This window comes from Nothoprocta perdicaria, unplaced genomic scaffold (assembly GCF_003342845.1).
Source record: "Nothoprocta perdicaria isolate Ctin4 unplaced genomic scaffold, notPer1 scaffold_118, whole genome shotgun sequence".
NCBI classification, from domain to species: Eukaryota; Metazoa; Chordata; class Aves; order Tinamiformes; family Tinamidae; genus Nothoprocta; species Nothoprocta perdicaria.
The window spans coordinates 336,144-354,920 of NW_020454294.1; the positions used below are offsets into that span (position 1 = coordinate 336,144).

General features: G+C 36.2%; 1 protein-coding gene across 1 annotated transcript in view; it reads left to right on the top strand.

The window, feature by feature from the left end:
- Nucleotides 1-18,777, top strand: part of KIAA0586 (KIAA0586 ortholog) — a 56,597-nt gene that overhangs the window by 15,551 nt on the left and 22,269 nt on the right. The window contains exons 16-28 of the mRNA XM_026053756.1: nucleotides 106-293; nucleotides 1,584-1,691; nucleotides 2,749-2,829; nucleotides 6,912-7,108; nucleotides 7,311-7,429; nucleotides 7,901-8,076; nucleotides 9,952-10,111; nucleotides 10,672-10,897; nucleotides 11,460-11,701; nucleotides 12,177-12,253; nucleotides 13,570-13,704; nucleotides 15,358-15,535; nucleotides 18,521-18,660. Coding sequence (XP_025909541.1) covers nucleotides 106-293; nucleotides 1,584-1,691; nucleotides 2,749-2,829; nucleotides 6,912-7,108; nucleotides 7,311-7,429; nucleotides 7,901-8,076; nucleotides 9,952-10,111; nucleotides 10,672-10,897; nucleotides 11,460-11,701; nucleotides 12,177-12,253; nucleotides 13,570-13,704; nucleotides 15,358-15,535; nucleotides 18,521-18,660 — 2,027 coding nt within the window. The remainder of the gene's footprint in view (nucleotides 1-105; nucleotides 294-1,583; nucleotides 1,692-2,748; nucleotides 2,830-6,911; nucleotides 7,109-7,310; nucleotides 7,430-7,900; nucleotides 8,077-9,951; nucleotides 10,112-10,671; nucleotides 10,898-11,459; nucleotides 11,702-12,176; nucleotides 12,254-13,569; nucleotides 13,705-15,357; nucleotides 15,536-18,520; nucleotides 18,661-18,777) is intronic.

Below are 18,777 nucleotides of genomic sequence, written 5' to 3' on the forward strand. Positions count from 1 at the left end.
AACAGAGATACCTAGAATTGGCTTTTAATTATTTTTTTCATTTCCTGTTTTTTTTTTCTAGGATTTATGTTCTTGTTTGTTTTGTTTTTCCTTAACTTTGCTTAGGTCAAACGCAGATAAGCGATGTTTCACTGCAGCCTGCTGGAGTAGTTATAGGCAAACCACACCCTGTCACAGTAACAACCTCTCTGCCTCCAGCGCCCCCAAAACCATCAATTTCGACAAAAAAAGCAAACATAGCTGTAATAAAGATGAGATCAGAGAAAAAGGACCCACCACAACTCTCTGTACAAGTATGTATTGAGTGATGAATTATTTGTATATAAAAGCTAACTACAGGCAGAGGCACATCCATTAGCAACTTATTTTGACATTGTAAATGTTTTTTCTGTAAGCCTTAGAAACATATGCTGTTGAGTGACCAAAAATTTGTTGTGCTCTGCTGATATTTGTTCATACTTTTAACAATATTTTTTATTATTTAACCAAAAGAGAATCATTATTTCTYCTGCAAGGCAGCCATGCAAGTTATTTGTAAAATAGTCCTGTATCACATTATATCCCACACTTTCTTATTTTGAAGGAGATCTTCAAGCCAGAATAAACTTGAAATTGAAAAGTGTTAATATAAATATCCCTTTTCTTAGCTGAATGCTTTGGCCTTTAAGATTTGTTTTTCAGCTATGATATTAATCCCAAGAATTTCACTCCTGATTACTCAACCATTTAAGTCCTATCTAGCTTTTGTCACATAAGTCTGTTGTCAAGGAAGTAAATGTTACTTTACATGTTCAGTGTTTTGCATTCAAATTGTGGGAAATATTCTCACTCCTACGTCCACCTTTTATATCTAAATCATTTGCAGAACTCAAAGTTAAGTAGAAACAGAGCATGTGGTTCATTCACTTGCTGCATCATTGTATTATACCCATGTACCTATTTGTATTACTTTACCCAGTTAGTTCTTAATTGAATTTTTTTTTTCCCGAGAGACTTAAACTAGTATTAAAACTTCATGCATTGTGGAGCTGTACTTAAGAAACAATATTTTTCTTTTTGACGCTATAATGGACATGCCCATGTTAACTGTTTTGTACAACCATCATTCCTTATTTTTACCCTAGCAAGTGTATGACAAAATAAAGACTGTAGCCAACCTACACAGTGGCTTATAGACAAACATAATATAAATATAATCAAACGTGGTCAAATTAATTCATATTAATAGAATTAGTACATCTATTATGTGAGTGGATAACCATATATTTACCCGCTAGACAAAATATCTGGCAGTTAGCAGCCCTGCTATAGTTAAAAATCAGTTTGTTAATCGGAGTGAACAGGAGAAATGAGGCTCCAGGAGAAAAGAGGACAATATTCCTCTGGTGTTACTTTTTGTATATTATGGTATTCTGATTAATGGAATCACATTGTAACCAGATGCAAGTATGAGAAAAGGAGATTTGCTGAAGAGTTTAGTGACTCAATAGCAAATAAAAGAAGGTAATATAGGAAGTTCACTGGCAGTAGCTGCAAAAAGTCAGATTGTTTGTTTTGTTTTTTTTTTTTTTTTCTGCATCCAGGTGTTACCAAATGTTGATATTGACAGTATTTCAAGTGGCAGTTTGAGTGTAAACCATGAACTTTCAGGCTCAGAAACAGCATTTCCTCCTGTCCATGCAGTAATACAGGTATTGATTGATCTGAAAGAATTGAAATCTGTTAAAAATAAGAGAATATGTGTAAATGATGTTGAACTTCTACAGTTACCCATGTTTGGTTCTAGGAAAAGAGTGGAATGGTTTTATTGAAAATTTTGTAATATGAGGTATTTGTTTAAGCAAATAAAAATTTGCAGCCCGAGACTTATTCTTCCAAGACTGAATAAGCCCTGCAGCAAAACCCTAGGAAAGGCAGTATTTCTTTGTCTTGTCRAGAATTATAATCCCTTATGGGCTCTTGTTACATTTGGTCTTATTTATATAGGCTTCAGAGTGTTGACATGAAGAGTGAAGATGCTCTTCATTCCTCTGTCTCTTCCTTGTCTATATTTGAATGGTTAGTGACATGTATATAGCCTGTTGCATGGGGGGTAAATGACACAAAGTGGCTGGCTACAGAACTGGCTGCTCCCCTCTGTGCTCTTCCCAAAAAGATTTTCAGTAGCATTTTTAGTCTGGTCTAGGTGATAATGAAGGTTTCAGCTGAATAGAAATACTGAGTGCTGCCTGCTGAATTATAAAGCTGTAAACTAAGGCACTAATGTTTATAGGATGGCATATTGTTTGGTGACTGTCAGCTGCCTTTCTGACTTGAGAGGACTCTTTGGAGTTCCACAGTCGAGGCTGTCAATGAATAAGATAGGGACCATAGTCTAAAACAGTGAAATATTGAATGATATTCTAGAATTTAAACACAAGTAAATGATCTAAGACACACTCATGTTTGTGGATGCTGCCTTTCATAATGCTTGTCAAGCTAATTTTAAWAATGGTTATAGGCACTGTCCTTGAACTTGCAGCAGTGAGATAGTCTGTTATAATTCAGTGAGCATAGCTGTCAGAATACAAGAAACATGGTTTARGCTATGCAAAGAAATTCCTCCTAGCTTTTACAATATATATGGTATTATTCCTGGATAGTCATTGTGTTCTTGGCATGTAGTTTTCCTGTTAAATGTGTATTTTGTTTTTTCTCCCCCCTTCCCCTGCCATGTGAGTTACTTAAGTTTCAATCTCTCTTTATAAGACTCCAGAAGATAYACAAAATGAGCAAGAAGACATAAAGTATCCAGGAACTAATTTCATTGATGTTACTGATATCATGCAGGTAATTATATCGAGGGGAAAAAAACACTATAGTTTTCTCCAAAATGTTTCATATTTATTTTCTATTATTATCATAACTGAAAAAAATGATGTGAGAAATGAGTTTACTACCTACTTCAAAAGTACTGTGAACAGTGTTTTTTTCCCAGTGCTCACAGTGCTGTGAACATGCAGTGAGTCACTATGTGTTAATGAATAAAGAAACTTATAGAAATGACACTAAAATCTGAGCTCCGAAAGAAAAATAAGATGCCCTTACAGATTTTAGGCAAACTTCTATTTTATAATGTAAAAGAATTTTCTGAGGTTTCTCTTTCAAAGTATGTGTATGTGTTTGAAGTCCTAAAATACTTTGGCATAATACCTCAATTCAGTCAAAAAGCATGTAACAAATGGATAGATGAGTAATATATGCGTGTTACTTATTTGTTTTTGCTGAATCTCTTCCCTTGTTAGTATATTTGTGTGTATGTATCTCATTTTTTTTTTCTCCATTTTTCTCCTTGGATTGCTTTTATCTTTTATTTTTGGCAATGGGATATATTTTAACCACAATATGAAAAAATGTTCCAAGTGAAACACGTGTTTGGCCTATGACCATGTAGACAATGTTCTTAAAAATGTGCAAGACAAACACAATGTGGAAGCATAAAATCAACCTCTAGAGTGGCAAGGGTAGTTAAGACATCAAAAGGAATCCTCTTTTGTAAGAACAACTTTGCTTCAGATGCTTCATAAAATGTTATATGGGAAAAGAGCTTATTGTTTCCTCCCTCATGCTTTCTTTTTTATTTTTCCATGAAAAGTTGTTTCCGGTAAAGTTGAAAAGGATAAATATTTTGTGTGCAATGAATTTCTTTCTTTCTTCCCCCTCACCTTTCTTGTTGGAAATTGCAAAAAGGCTTCAGGACCTCGGCAGAGGCATTTTCTTTTTCTAGRGTTTGCTTTACTTACTCATCATATAAGAAGATGCATATTCAAGAGTTACTTTAAAAGCTGAAATCCTAATTGATAGGGATTGTCAGGTCCTATAGCCCAACAGAAGCGAGACTCTCGCAGCTCCCTGTTCCCAGGCACAAACAGTAGTGAGGCTGAGCAGGCAGAACACAGACATATAATTACCACATCTAAACATATATATATATATGCATGTGTATATATGTGGACATATAATGTTGTGCATCTATGWATTTTTATAAAATATATATATAAAATATACAACGTATATATGCCCACATRTATATAYATACATCTGTATGTATAGACATAGATATACATATATATGCCCATATSACTGACTGCACCGATCAACCCTGTCACATTGCAGAGCAGGCAACTCGCTCTGTTAACATGAGGTCAGAATAGACTTGCAGGTTTAGTGAGTTGAGTCTCCATCTCATGAGCACCCACACCTGCAACATCTTCAGCAACTTARACTTTACTGTAAGATTGGACAGTTTTGTTTTATTTATCCTCTTTATTACTTTGTAAATGTGCCCAGCTGCAAGGTAAGGACTTAATTTTCAGAACTTCAGCTTCCATTCTGAGACAGCTGTGTGCTTAAATGTTGTTGAATACATATGTGTGTATATATATATTTTATATATATACACATATATATATTTTTTAATATATATAAATATATAAAATATAAATATATATATATTTAATTTAAAAAAATATATATATATAAACCTGCAGAGATCAGCATTAACATTATCATACTCAAGACAGTTTTTCTCTTAAATGCTCTTTGGGGCACTATGACTTTTTACGTGCTTAGTTCTTCAGGCATAATATCACCAGTAGCATCTGTAATAGAGCTAGACTTCGCTTGAGAAAATTGCTTTAGAAATCGGTATTAAAAAGAAATCCATGTCTTAAGTTTTGGATTGCTTTAATAAAAGATAATATGTATATATGTTCAGTAATGGAACGAAATTAATCTGTACTACCTAATCATTTCAATTACACTTTAATTATTTGCATGTAATTTTAGGAAATGAATAGAATTTCAGCTTGATACTTTTTAAACTGGAATGATTAATATTCCAACTGTAGCTGAAGGACTTTCTAATATATGCATTATTTTGATCAGGAGACATGATAGATGTTTTAAAAGGTCTCCAAGGAGGTAAAATGCAGAGTTGAGTGCAGATTATTCAGGACTGGCTGCAAGGTGATATATGTGCAAGTTCAAGCTCTATAATTAAGTACTAATCATTATTATTATTTTATTTTAATTATTTTTTAAATTTTCCTCTGTGGTAATTTATCATTCCTCGAATTAATGTAACTTTTAGATTTTTTTCAGATTTGTGTATTATTAAGTGTAAGATATTTTATGTGCATAATCTAGAAATGCAGGAAAACTTGCAGAATTTTGTCAGGAGTTACTAATTATACGCAAAATTTATTGTATGCACTTGGTTTATTTAATCCAGATGTTTGCATTTTGCGTCCTTTCAGAAAAGATTATATTAAATGGGAGACATCAAAGAAAATTTATGGAGTAATGCAGTCAGAAGAAACTGCATAATGAAACAGTGGACAAAAGGCGTCTTTACGTTTGCTGTCAGGATGAATTATGGTTATGAATGCATATATCCTCAGAGAACGAATTGCTTATCAGCYCACAAGTCATCCGGTGACATTTTGAGTATAACTTTACTGTCTTATTTCTGAATGAATGCATAGAATAGTTCAGGGATCGTTCTTGCACATTTAGTTTTGCCTGCTTTGTAGGTTACAGTTTTTCTTTGGAAAATTTTTACTGTTCAGAGCGCCAGAAAGATTACCCTTTGTCCCCCAGCAGAAATAGCTATTCAGTGCACTACCCATCACGGAGCTGTCTGTCTTATTCCAGCTTTAGGATATATTAAGGTAGGAGAGGCATTAGTAGTGGGTTGAGGAAAGAGAGAGGAAGCTCTTACTGTCTCTTTTGTTTTTCTCTTTTCTTCCCATTTTTAGTGATTTGTTCTCCTATGCATAAGAACTATTTAAGGTTTTTCTTCTCTCTGGCACTCTGTAGGAGATCAATATCCATTAATGTAGATTCACTGTGAGCTTTTTTTAAAGGAACATCACATGTTCTCTGGTAATTTAGAGCTCATTTCCTCAGCTCTTTTCTTGACATGCGTAATTTTCTTCTTATAGCACTATATTACTATTGGAAATGTTTAAATTTAATTTTTGAATGAAGGTTACAGGTTCTTATCCATCAGGAGGCATTCCTAAAGTGTTGCAGTATGGCAGGATGGGCTGGTCTCTCTGCTTTGGGGAACTTAATGCTGCTTATGCACTCAGGAGGAAACAGGGAGGAGGAGGAGGATGACATCTTTGGAAACAGTCAAACATTGTTAATGCACACAGGAAAACTTGCCTAGCTTTTAGGAATAGCACATTAAGGTTAGATTCAAAGGGTCTCTGGGGATCTTGGGAGCTGATTGCCAAGAAATTCCTTCCACCTTCTCAGCAACTGACGTTAGCGAAAGAGTTAACCTACACGTGTAGATTATTAATGTCTAAGCTGCAACGATGATTTATTTATTAGAGTTTTGACTGACTGCATATTCATTAACTTTTGGGAATATGTCTTTTCACACTAGAGTTTTTTTTTTAAAAAAAAGTTTAATTTTTAACTCTCCTCCTCAACAAATGATTACAGAAAGATTCTTAAGCTTTGTCTTTTTTCTTCTTCTTTCTTTCTTTTTTTTTTTTTTTTTTTTTAAAAAAAAGGCATGTTCCTGAGATATGTATTTCAMGAAACCTCAATTATGTCACAAGTAAATTTCTCGAGTATTAGAGTTACGATTGGCTCCCTGCCCTGTGCAGTGCAGGCMGGAAACGTAAGCCAAATCATGTTTCACTTAGCAGTTCCTATAATCCTCTACCTCTGCAGATTTATGATTTGCTAGGTTTAGAACTGTGTCTATTAACTACAACATAATAACAAGGGAGAATGTGGTTTGTGTGCTGTGACACATCTATAACTGCTTCCCGAAGAAAAAAAATCCAAAGGTTGCCGCAATGACATTATCTTACAAAAATGTACTATAATTTGATTTACTTCTCGTTTATTAGGATCAGGAAGAAGAGAGTGATGAAATTCCAGAATTCTGTGAGCCTCTCCTGGAGCTTAATGGACAATTTAGAGTTGCCTCTCCAAAATACAATGGTCCTTTATATCCTCCAGTGGCTTCTGCTCCTCAGCAGTCTTCTGATGTTTTGGATGAACTCATTGAGAGGAGAGAAACTGTAGAAAACAGGTTGATACATTGGTGAGTTGTAGTGTGAGTGACTGTTATGAAAGGAAAGAGTAAAAATATGGAAGAAAGAATGAGCCCATAAGAATAAACTTCCCTTTCTTCATCCTTCCCTTGTCAGCTTTTCTTTGAGCATCCATGTTTTTTCCTGTGTCAAAAATGCTGCATTTAAGTGTCTTGGTGCTTACTGATGAGTATAAAAAAATTATTTTGCTAGGGTGGAACAAGAGATAATGGCAAAAATTATCAGTGGGATGTATCCGGTTCAGAAAGAAGTAGTGCCCAGCATAAGCACATCAGAAAGTGAAGACAATGAGACTGTAACCTCTGATATTGGTAAGTAGGAGTTATTGTTTGCAGTTGAAGATGTGAACTAGAAAAACTACTGCACACAAAAACACATTCTTTATTTTACGTTGAGTCAGAGCACAAATTAAAAAAGACGTTAAAATATCTTTTCTAAACGAGAAAAGGTGAACACAAAATATACTGCTGTGGCAAACCRACTTCTGTTCATTTGCTGTGTAAATCAGATTTGGTTGAGCGTGGCATTTTGCTGAACCTGTAACATTTGTTTGCCTTTTTCTTAATAGCTTAAATTACCTCCCTTATGCCAAAAAAGGAGCCAAATGCATTTCTCATATSATGTCACTGTCCTCCACTGGCTTTTTCTATAGTCTTGATCAGTTTCTTTACTGTAGCTTCTGTATCTGTTAATAATCAAAAACGTGCTGTAGTAAAATACCTTAAAAATCACTTTTAAGAAAGTGAGACCTGGATGTGTGCTTTGTGTTTCTTCATTTACAGTTGAAGTTGCAGGTGGAGGAGGATTGCAGCTCTTTGTGGATGCTGGTGTGCCAGTGAACTCGGAAGTGATTAGCCAGCTCGTGAATGAAGCTCTCAGTGAGACAATTGCCACCGTGCTGGGTAACAGGCAGGCAGCTCCTGCTGCAACTGCTGCCCCGAGTACTGCAGTTGTGCTGGTAAGAGTCCCTTTTATGTAACGTTTGCTGCTGAAGTTCTAAAGAGAAGTCCTTGATAGCATGGCAGGAAAGTTAGAGACAGACTGGAAAATTGAATGGCCCCAATTTGCCTTTTTTTTCCCCCTATTATACCCCAGCAGGCATCAAGCTTAAACTTACTCAGAAAATATGAATTCTTTTGTGTTCACTTTAACATGCTTTGTTTTTATTTATTTATTTTAAAGACTGAGCACAAAACTGATTTTCAAGAAAAAATGTAGTGCTGGATTTCATGACTACGTTATTTTCAGCAAAGTATACTTTTTTGCAGAGTTGCAAGAGTGAAGAATAGAGTTTAGCTTGAGAACAGTATTATTTTTGGCCCTACAGCTCAACAGACATTCTGTAACGTTTCTAAAGATAAATATTAATTCTTTCTGCATTTTGGATTCAGTGGTTTCCAGCAAATGCTTAAGTGATTAGAGCTTTCTGTAAGATGAATTTTTTTTCCTATCCACTTTCATAATCAATTCCCAACTATCTCTTATAACAACATGATGCTATTACAGTGCAGTGTTCAACATTGTGTAATGTCTGATACATGTGTAAAAGGCAGTGCTTAGAAATTATCTGTAATAAGTATCAGAATTATTTAAAGGGCTGGTGAAAAGTGAGGGCAGTTTTTCTGATCTGGTGCAGTGCTCGCRCACTGAAGTGCCACCTCCTACCAGCTGTAAATGAGATTATTCTGCAGGCAGACAGAGGGGTTTTACTGCTGTAGCCTCAGTACAGCCATCCTGTGCTGAAAAGCTCCTCTCCACTCAGTTACACATTAAGTAGGATGGGAAGTTAGGGAGGGCTGTTCTTCAGAGCTTGCTTTTGTAACACCAAGACCCTCTTCTAATTACTGTTCTAAATTTATTCATGGTGCTTCTAAGCCTTCTTTTTCCTGCACTTTCATTGTCTTTCAGCTGTAGTGGTTGTTTTTCCCCTGTTGTATTTATGCATTTGTGTACTTGTTGCGTTAGCTGTGTCCTCGCTGGGCTTTGTTTGACTAGGTAAAATAAAGCGTCTRTCTGCCAACCCTCAGCTCTTCCTGTTGGGCTCTGCTTTTATGTTTTCCAGCGTAGATTGGTCTCGGCTTTGGAGTCAGTCATGCAGTTATGTGTGAACTGCTAATTGGGTTAGCATGTTCCACTTCCTATCCGGGTCATTAATAAAAATCAACAGACTGAGGACTTATTCTGAGGAAAGAGCATGGGYTTCTGTAGGGTTTGTTTGGTTTTTCTTTACGGAATGTCAGAAAACAGGCTGGAAAAACTCTCGAGAGGTTGTTTAGTCCATCCTATTCCGCTGTAGCAGACAGAACGACAACCAACGTATTTTCTTGTTAAATAGAACTTTAGCACTGATTTTTGCTCAAGACGTAGTGACTGTTTTCATGCATCTTTCAGTGCTTTGCTGTGTTGGCTTGTTCATTGTCTTCTCTTTTAGATAGTTCCTTTAGAAGTATTGCGCTGATTCTATTTTGCCTGTGTTGGGAAATATTTTTTTTTTACTTAGCATTAAAGTTTTTTATTACATGAATGTTTATTTAATACAGCATCAAAAAGCTTTATTAAACTCCATATAATACTTATCTACTATTTTTTTAACTTCCTGATTTTGTCCAAGCAATCCATTAAGCCTAGTGCAATTTTTTTATTTAGACGGAGGATTTACACCTGTAAAGCACACATCTAAGTAAAAATTGTTCTTTTTGTTGTGAAACTCTGCCTGTGCTTCTGTCTCTTGCATTTCTGTTTTTTCCTCTCCTTTTCCCTTGACTAACTGTGGATGTACTTGGATGATAGGAGGTTTGCATTGAGGTAATAACGGCAATTGTGATTCCTTCAGGAACCTCTTCTGCCTACTCCATTGCCAACACCCCAGGCTACACCACCTCCAACACCACCCTCAGAAAAAGAGCTGCCTCCGGTCAAAACTCCAGAGTCTTCTCCATCTGCTACCGAAATGAGCAGTGATGTTCAGGAAGGAGAGAAAATGAAAGAAACAGGTAGTGAAAATAATTGAGCTTGAGAAAGGGCAAATATGCTTTAATCTAGTGCTTTTAATTTTCTTCTTCAAAGACCTGTTCTCAGAATAAACACTCTTGAGGCTATAATTCAAGTAAGGGCTTACGTGGTATAAAAATTATGAGCTAATTTGTATAAAAGGCAAGCATCTATTTGATAACAGTTCTATTATCAAACGTAATGCACGTTGCTACTCTCTGTGCGATTCCACCCCAACGTACTTTTTCACATCAGAAAATAAGGCTTTTGCTATTTCCTGTGTTCCTGATGTTAATCAAGCCAAATTTGCATTCCTCAAGTAAAGCAGCTTAGTTTTTAAAGTACATAACAGACTGCCTTATTACAGGCAATAAAGAGTTGAGGTGTTTCTAGCTTCTTTATACACTAACATTGTGCTATAAAGTATCTAGTGTTTATCTGGTTTCATCTCCATAATTATCAAAAAATATTTAGCTCTGGAAATGCTTAGTGGGACTGTTAAGATCTGTTCTTTGAAGGTTACTTCCTGCTTTCCTTTCTAATCATAAATTTGGTTTCTCAGGCACAGGACTTGAGAATCCAGATGCCACTAGCCATGTTGGCACACCCGTGGTCACCCCTGCCAGTACCCCCCCSAGAATAACTACACCAAGTCCTCCAGCCTCAGAAGGAATCTCTGCAAAAATGGACAGTCCAAAGCTTCCAAACCCATGGGATGATGCAGAGCTCCCTCTGGAAGAAGAGAAACCCAGTCCCTTACATGAAGAACCATTCCATCCCAGAGCTGTGTGAGTTTAATGGTCCACATGTCTTTCTCCTTTCGTGAAAAATGTGTATATCCTTTCTACACGTATCCTCAGAAAGTACACAAAGGAAAGTGTTTGATRTATGTCAGAAGACATTGTGAGAAGTCATTTTTTTTTTTTTTTCTAGAAGTGCTTTATTTGTATTTTGGAGAGAAATGTGAAATTAGGACCTTTCCCAGAATTTATCCATTCTTATTCATTGTCTTGCTGACCATTGTAGTCAATAAATTGGCATTATAAAATCTGCTACATAAATAGTAACAATGACATGTCATGTAGACATTATTAACATTTTATTTTTCTGTTATCACAGTGAGTTTTTGTAGCAAGGAGTTATCTTTAGTTATGAACATAAATTCATTAATAAGATAGTCAACCACATTGATTCTCAGACTCTTCCATTAATGTCATACTCTTCCATTTGAAAGAATATTTGCAAGCTTATTTCTTTTTATTAGTTTTATTTCCTTCTAGTCAGCATTATCAATTTTGTTCGTTTTGATATATTCACCAGGATATATTTTGATATATTCTTACATTGTAGTGTAATGTCAGTGGCTAACGATGAGGAACCAGAGGCCTTGATTCTACCATCTCGGCAGTCATCAGCGAAGCCCCCTGAATCACTCCCTTGTGAACCACAGGCTCCATCCCCAGTGTCTACAGTTAGTTCTGGGCAGTCCACGGAGGAAAGCAGCCTTGGCCTCACCGAAACAGAAACTGCAGATAGGCCCATCTCAGAGGGGGAAGTTCTCTTCAGCTATGGACAGATGGTGGCTGCAAGAGGTAGCTTTAACCAAATTTTGTGGAAATCAGAATTTAGGGTGTTTTTTTTTCTTGATAAAATTCTCTTCCAATCTACTGGAGTTACATTTCATACCTTCTGTGTTATAACTACAAGTGTTAACCTGTGTTTAACTTTAGCTCATGTTTTTGGTGATATTTAAGAGATCTCATCATTCTTTTCTCTAAGCAAAAGCATTTATTCACTAATGAACAAAAGATTAAATATGCTCTTTTGTTATAAAATKAATTTGGAAAATAATCTAGACTGTCTCATGAAAGTACCATAAATAATCTATATTGAAAGTAAATATTTTTGCTGTGGGCTGAAAATCTGTCTTTCCACTAGTCATGTAGTAGTAGGAATTTCTGACCTTACTAGAGCRCTGCATAGAAATTACTGAAGAATATAACTTTATTTTGCTTTCACATAACTCATGTKTTTTTTTCCGTATTGGTAACTTAAAATATTTTTCAGCCTTAGCAGCAGGAGGACTGTCTCTTCCAGCTCTTACTGAGAGCTTAACCAGTACATTAGGAGATGCCAATGAAATGGTAAGGACATTTTTAATGAGGAATTGGATTAGCATGATACTAAGAATTTTCAATTTTAAACTTGTTAAATTTACACTTTTAAACTATAYGCTTACAAAGAATGTTAGAATGTCAGAGGTCCAAAGGAAAAAAAAGTCCATTATTCAAGGTAGTTTATAATAAAATATAAATTCCATGCATTYGAGGAACTCCTTGATCTTGAACTGAAAACTTGCTGAACTCAGTGTTTTGGACAGTGGGTGTCAGTAGAAGAGGCTGAGAAGAGAATTGTAATTATTTAGCCTGGAGAAGAGATGGCTCRGAGGGATCTTAATGTGTATAAACACCTGATAGGAGATAGCAAAAAGACAGAAGCAAACTCTTTTCAGAGGTGTCCAGGGAAAAGGCRAGAGCCAATGGGCACAAATAGAAATATAGGAGTAGGTTGGAAACTTTTCTATGGAGAGGGTAACCAGAAACTGGGACGAGGTTTAAAGATATTGTGGTGTCTCTATCTTTGGAGAGATTCAAAACCCAACTAGAAGTGGCTCTGATATTTCTTTGAGCAGGAGATTGGTTCAAGATGATCTCCAGAAGTTCCTTCCAGTGCTTAGTCTCTCCTAAGCACTTGTATCCATACATGTCTCAAATCCACTCATGGATGCTGTCCCATCATATCCATAATTTCATTTGTGTCATAGCCCTGAGACTATCCCCTGCACTTGAAGATCTTTCTGTGAGTGTATAGACCCTTGAGGAGAATGTCCTCCCTTTGGATCAAGACTATAAAATCCTTCTCATGACTTTCCCTTTGGGTACCTTTTCTGTTAGCAGGACTTCCTCCYACTAAAGTCTAGGCTTAAGATTCTTGTTAAGTAAATTTAGGATGAAGTTCTTCCCATTAGGGTAGTAAGCCTGATTGCTAAGGTATCCTTCTCTTTTCTTTTCTCAAATGGATCATATTTCCTTGCAATAATCTTTCTCATCCTCAAACTCTTCCCTGCTAAATCCCTGCTGGTGAGAGCAGCTGTACAGCCAGATCTTTGCAAGCATCCGGTATGTGTGAATTTAACTGTCCCTCTGGACCCAAGACCATAATGGACATCATCCATCTGAAATTATTACAGTCTTCTGTATCAACTCTGTGCTTGTGCACTTTTGTTATTAAAAGAAGGCTGCTGCATGACAGTCTGATTTTTAGATGCTTGGATTTTCATGACATGTGTTCTGAATGTGGGTAACTGCAATAATTTCTTTCATAAAAGAAAAAAATGTGAACAAAATATAGARTAATTTGGGGATCATATATTATGTGAACTTTTTTTCTTTGTTTAAAGGATTTTGATCCTCCCAGTGAAGGGCAAGTAGTGAAAAGACCCCATAAGGGCTATCACAGGGATCCTGTTCTGACTCTCTTTGCCAAACTAAATCAGGCCCCTGTTGCTGCACAAGAAGGAATGTGCCATTTGGAGGTGAGTTTAGAAATGATAATTTCTTACTTAAAAATGACTTAAGATGTTTGAAGCTTCTTCTTCCTCTTGGCTGTGAAACAAGTTCATCCACTTGAATCTCTATCGGAAGTGATCCCACTTCTGTTGACTCTCACCTAAATATTTTAAAATTTCTCTCACCTAAATATTTTAAAAGCACTGAAGTTTTAGGGTAGTTATAAACAATTTTGCTGTATGTCCTATCACACATAACCAGCTTTCCTGCTGTGTGTGTGACTGTTAGGCTATGCCAAATTTGTCCTGTCATTTTGAAAAGCAAGGAAGCTTTCTGTCACTTTGGCAGTGTAAGTGGTGTGTTTAGCAGCGCAAGTTCCATGCGTTTACTGCCAGATGAGTGTTTTGGAGGAAATATTAAGAGTAACTCTCAGAAACGTTTACATGCAGTTTTGCATATGTTGTTGATACTGATCTTGGAGCAAAATCCCAAATATTCCTAATAGGTTGGTAGAAAAAAAGAAAAAGTAATAATAAAAAAAAAAAAAACAGACTTAGAAAAATACAATGGTCTGCATTAGGAGGGGCACAAGTTTTGTGTTTGTAACACAGCTAGGTATTTTCTGTGTGGAAAAAAAAGGTTGGAATAGATGTCTGATCAAATTAACATAGCTGGAGGGATGTTTACAGCAAGTGAACCTTGAATATCTCAACACAATTCACAAATATAATTCTTTAGGACATTTCTTTTTGCTTTTTGGGCTTCCATTGATGCATGTGTAGTCTCTTCCTTCCATCTTGGTCAGTTTATTCTAAAGTAACAACTTCACTCACCTCCTTAACTGTTTCCTGCTCTGTCTGTCTGTGTTTTGCTTAACAAGCYTTGATGGATGAACTTAGTGAAGAGCTTTCTATGGTGTCAGTTCTGAGTCTGACTGTAATTGTAATGACATTTTCTTGTCAGCACTGCCAAATACMACTGCGTCTTTAATTTGTTTTTTGCCTTGGTCGCAGGCCACTCAGTCGATCATATAAGACTAGTAAATTCCTCCACAGCTTCCAGCAAGGCAGATACAAGCATAGTTTCTCATGTAAAAGAGAAGAATATTTTTGTAGATGATGTTGGTATTTTCTTACAATAACACCATGCATGTGTGTTTGTAATTTGTATGTTTATTCAGCCTTTTTTTTTTTTTTTGCCTTGCATAGAAGCGAATTTATGGTTTTTTCTTTGCAGCTTGGTTGAAAGTCAGAATCCAAAGAAACATCTTTGTTTTATCAGTATCAAAACCTATTTAAAAAGGAATCTTTTTATATAATATTCTATACAACAGAGATCCAATAGCTTTTAAATATTTCTAATGTTACAGTGTCAGACAGGTAGCAATGACAGTATCTGTAATGTAAGTGATTCCTGTGTTGAATATGTAACTCGGTTTCTGATCAGCTTGGGGTATCACTAGCAAAAGAAGTGATGCTCTCTGGTTGTGAGTGATTCTTTTCAGTCCAGTACAGATAAAAATAGGTCAATCGACATGGTATCTGTTCAATGTCTTTATTTTTTTTTTTTCCCACCCAAGACTAGTTTATTTGTGCTAAAGTAATTAGATAATGTCTAATTTTTGGAAGAAATGATTTGTGTTTTTAAACCTGCTTTTCTGTTGTTGCTGTCCWCTGTAGGATTCTGATGATAGCATTGGGGAGATCAGCGAAGGTCAAAGACCTCCATTGACAAGAGCAGAAGAAAATATCCTAATGGGACGTTCAGTTTATTCCGAACGTCCACCTCCTTGGACTTCTGAGAGTGGAAACCAGGGTTTCCGTGCTCCCTCACCAGGACAGTTTGCCCAAAGTGCAGGTATAATTAGATTATTTCCGTTCTGTGGTATTGTATTCTGAGACTTTCTGTAATCTGCATCTGAAATCAGAGAGTGCATTCGAACTCCTGTGTTAAATACAGGCAATAGCTGCAATGAAAAGATGAGCATTCCTAGTCTGAGAATTGTTTTGGGTGGGTTTAACTCACACAATGTCTTCACTTTTCTCTGGCTAATGCAGAATTCTGTAATACATAGTTTGAATTAAAATCATTCCAAAGATCTGCTTTCCTATKCAAAAGTCAACTTGCAAAATAGGTGTTGTATTCTTTTAAGTCAGAACTCAAAACCACTTGATTTGACCATTCTTGAAGCCTGTTTCTGTAGAACAGATAGTAGTGTTGGCAGAGCCAGGGGCTTCTTATCTCTCTTCTCACGGCATTCCTCCTCCTTACTTTTATCACTCCATCAGAGCAATATTGTACTGTCTCACAATCTGTAATATATTTTAGCTTCATAATATTCCTATAACATATGGAAATTCTTTTTCTCCCAGATGGGTAGCTGAGGCCCACATTGTGGCTTGTTCAAGGTAGTGAAGGAATATATTGCTCTGGTAAAGCAGAGGATTGTGGCCCCTCCTTTATTTCCCTCGTCTTTCTACCTGCTTTTCTCCATTTTTATCTAAAAGTGTATTTATGTACTTGCTTAATTAAACTGCTACAGATTTGTAGAAACTTCTGCTTTACTTGAGTGTGAYTTTAAATTTGCGTAGACAAAACTGCAATAATTATTAAGCTTTAATAAGACAAATATGATCGCACCGATTCATCTAAAGCAGATTAGTTGTCTGTACCATAGTGGGCCAGTAAACAACTGTTTTTCTCTCCTTGTGATCTTCACTTTTATGATCTTGATGAGAGAAGGAGTTCTCATTTTATTGACACTTGGCCAATAGGAAGTTGATGGAAATTGAATGTGTTCAACGTGATATAAATGCAGGCAGAGAAATGAAGTTTAATTCACATCTGAAATTGTTTTTTGGAGAGAAAGTCCTTTAAGCTCACTGTTACCTAACATTTTGAACCAACTCGACCACTCAGCCTTGAAACTATATCTGGAATGCACTATATCCTTAAGCTTTCAATTAAAAGTAGTTAACTGAATGTCATTTGCAGATCTGTGATGTTGGACTACCTGGCAGAAGACTACGTGATGCTGCCATCTCATTCTTCATGTCACTCATTTAACACTGTAGAGTTAGAGCTGTGACGTGGGAATAGAAGAGTGATCTAGAATAATCCTCTATACATTTTGACAGTGCTCAGGACCACGTAGAGAATTGGCAGSTGCTCGTTAATGGCAGAAGCTTATCTTTATCTATTCGGAGATGTCTCCTTATCCAGCCCATTTGTAGATGGCCCAGCATGTGTCTCACATAGCATTTTTGTATCTCTTCTATGCATATTTATTAAATGTATTTAATGTAGTCTAGGATGACCTTTTCCTGCCCTGTAAATATCAAACCCTTTTTAAAATGGATGTGCTGATAATCCAGAAGCAGTCTCTTTCTCTGTCTTTTATGCTCATTTCTTAAATCTTGCAGTATTGCTTTTATTGTGGTATCATTTTTGGAGGAGACRGCTGACGCACAGGGGTCATACCCTATATCCATAGGTATATGCCCATATACCACAGAGGAATGTCCTGCACTTACGCATGAAGTGCAATAATTCCAGACCGAGTTCTGTTGCTTTCTRATTTGTTCCCATTTCTTCCCACCTCAATATTTTCATGTCAGGAAGGATCAGATGCTCTTCTCTTCAAGTCGTTTTGATAATGAAGTTAATGCTGAATATGAAATAATTACTTGGAGGCAGAGAATGATCTGTACTTTTTTCCCACTTTTCCTCCAAGTCCTTTGTTATCCTTCGTGGGTATGTGAGATTGCACATCCTATAGTCTATTGTGAGTTGGATTAAATGCTATTTCGTGATTATTTAAGAATTATWTTTAAGGATGAGATTAAATCATTGTTAAACGACATATTTCAGGGCGTGTAATTCTGTACACATTAAAACACTTGGCTAGTSAAGCATATAACCTTGCAGCAGACACTTGCAGTAGTGTGATGGTTTCCCTGTCAGAATGAGTTACTTGCAAATTATCTATAGGAATCCTAGGGTTTATGCATCTGTCAATGCCTTTAGTTTGGTGACCAGTTGTAATTTGTATTAYGGAAATCTCTTGTCTACTTGGAGAATGCAGAAAGTGTTGCTTGTATGGACWTATGGCAGCATTGTAGAGATCAGCATTTCCTTTATAAATCCTTGTTTTCAGTGGTTAAAATGATGGATATAAAAACCAAATTGCACATGAAATATGGCAATAAGACATATGTAGTCTTAAACTGAACAATAATTGCAGTTAATTAGACTTAAAGTTATTTCTTTGGCTCTGTATAGTAACAGAAGGCAGAGTTATTTTATGAGCTGTCAGTATATTTTTCATAAAAGATGTTTTATATGCTTGCAGGCTGCAGAAGCATGATAAACACTGGGTTGCAGAGCAAATTACTTCTTTAAAAAAAATTGACAATTATCTAGGTTTCTTTTAACTCGCACAAGAGTGAAACCTCTTAATGAAGAAACCTTTTCCAGACTCTTTCCAATATGTGAGATAAAACTCATTAAGCATGAAATGATATGATGAACTATGCACTATGAACCTATTGTAAAGACTTGCCATATTGGAAATCTACAGATCCTAAAACTATTTTTGTTTGTTTTCCATTTTTAAAGACACACACACACATAAATAATATATTTGCTTACTATTTTTCATTCACAAGGGTAATTTTAGGGATATACCATGAGTATATATGGAGGAAATCATTCTTCTTAGCATTTGATGTTCCACTGTTCRGCCTTGAAAAGGCTCCACATCTTGCTTTGTATGATCTCTCTGCCTGGGAGATTATTACTCCAATTGATCAGAAATTATTTTTCCTTGTTTTTCTTTCGCAGCAGAAATCCTTGGAGATGCAGATTCGAGTCATGGTCCAATGCTTATGGCTGAACTGGAATCACAGCCAGGCTCAAGTGCTGCTGTGCAGGCACCCCAAGTAAGCTGCAGAGTGACATCTCTCTCCAAAGAGCTCTCACAGGTAAACTTGAAGGAGAGATAGAGGGAATAAAATATGTTTCCTTCTTCTAGCACCAGTAGTTGTAACAAAGAACCCAGTGGCATATGCCTCTCCTGCTCTAAAGGCTTAGCTAATGTG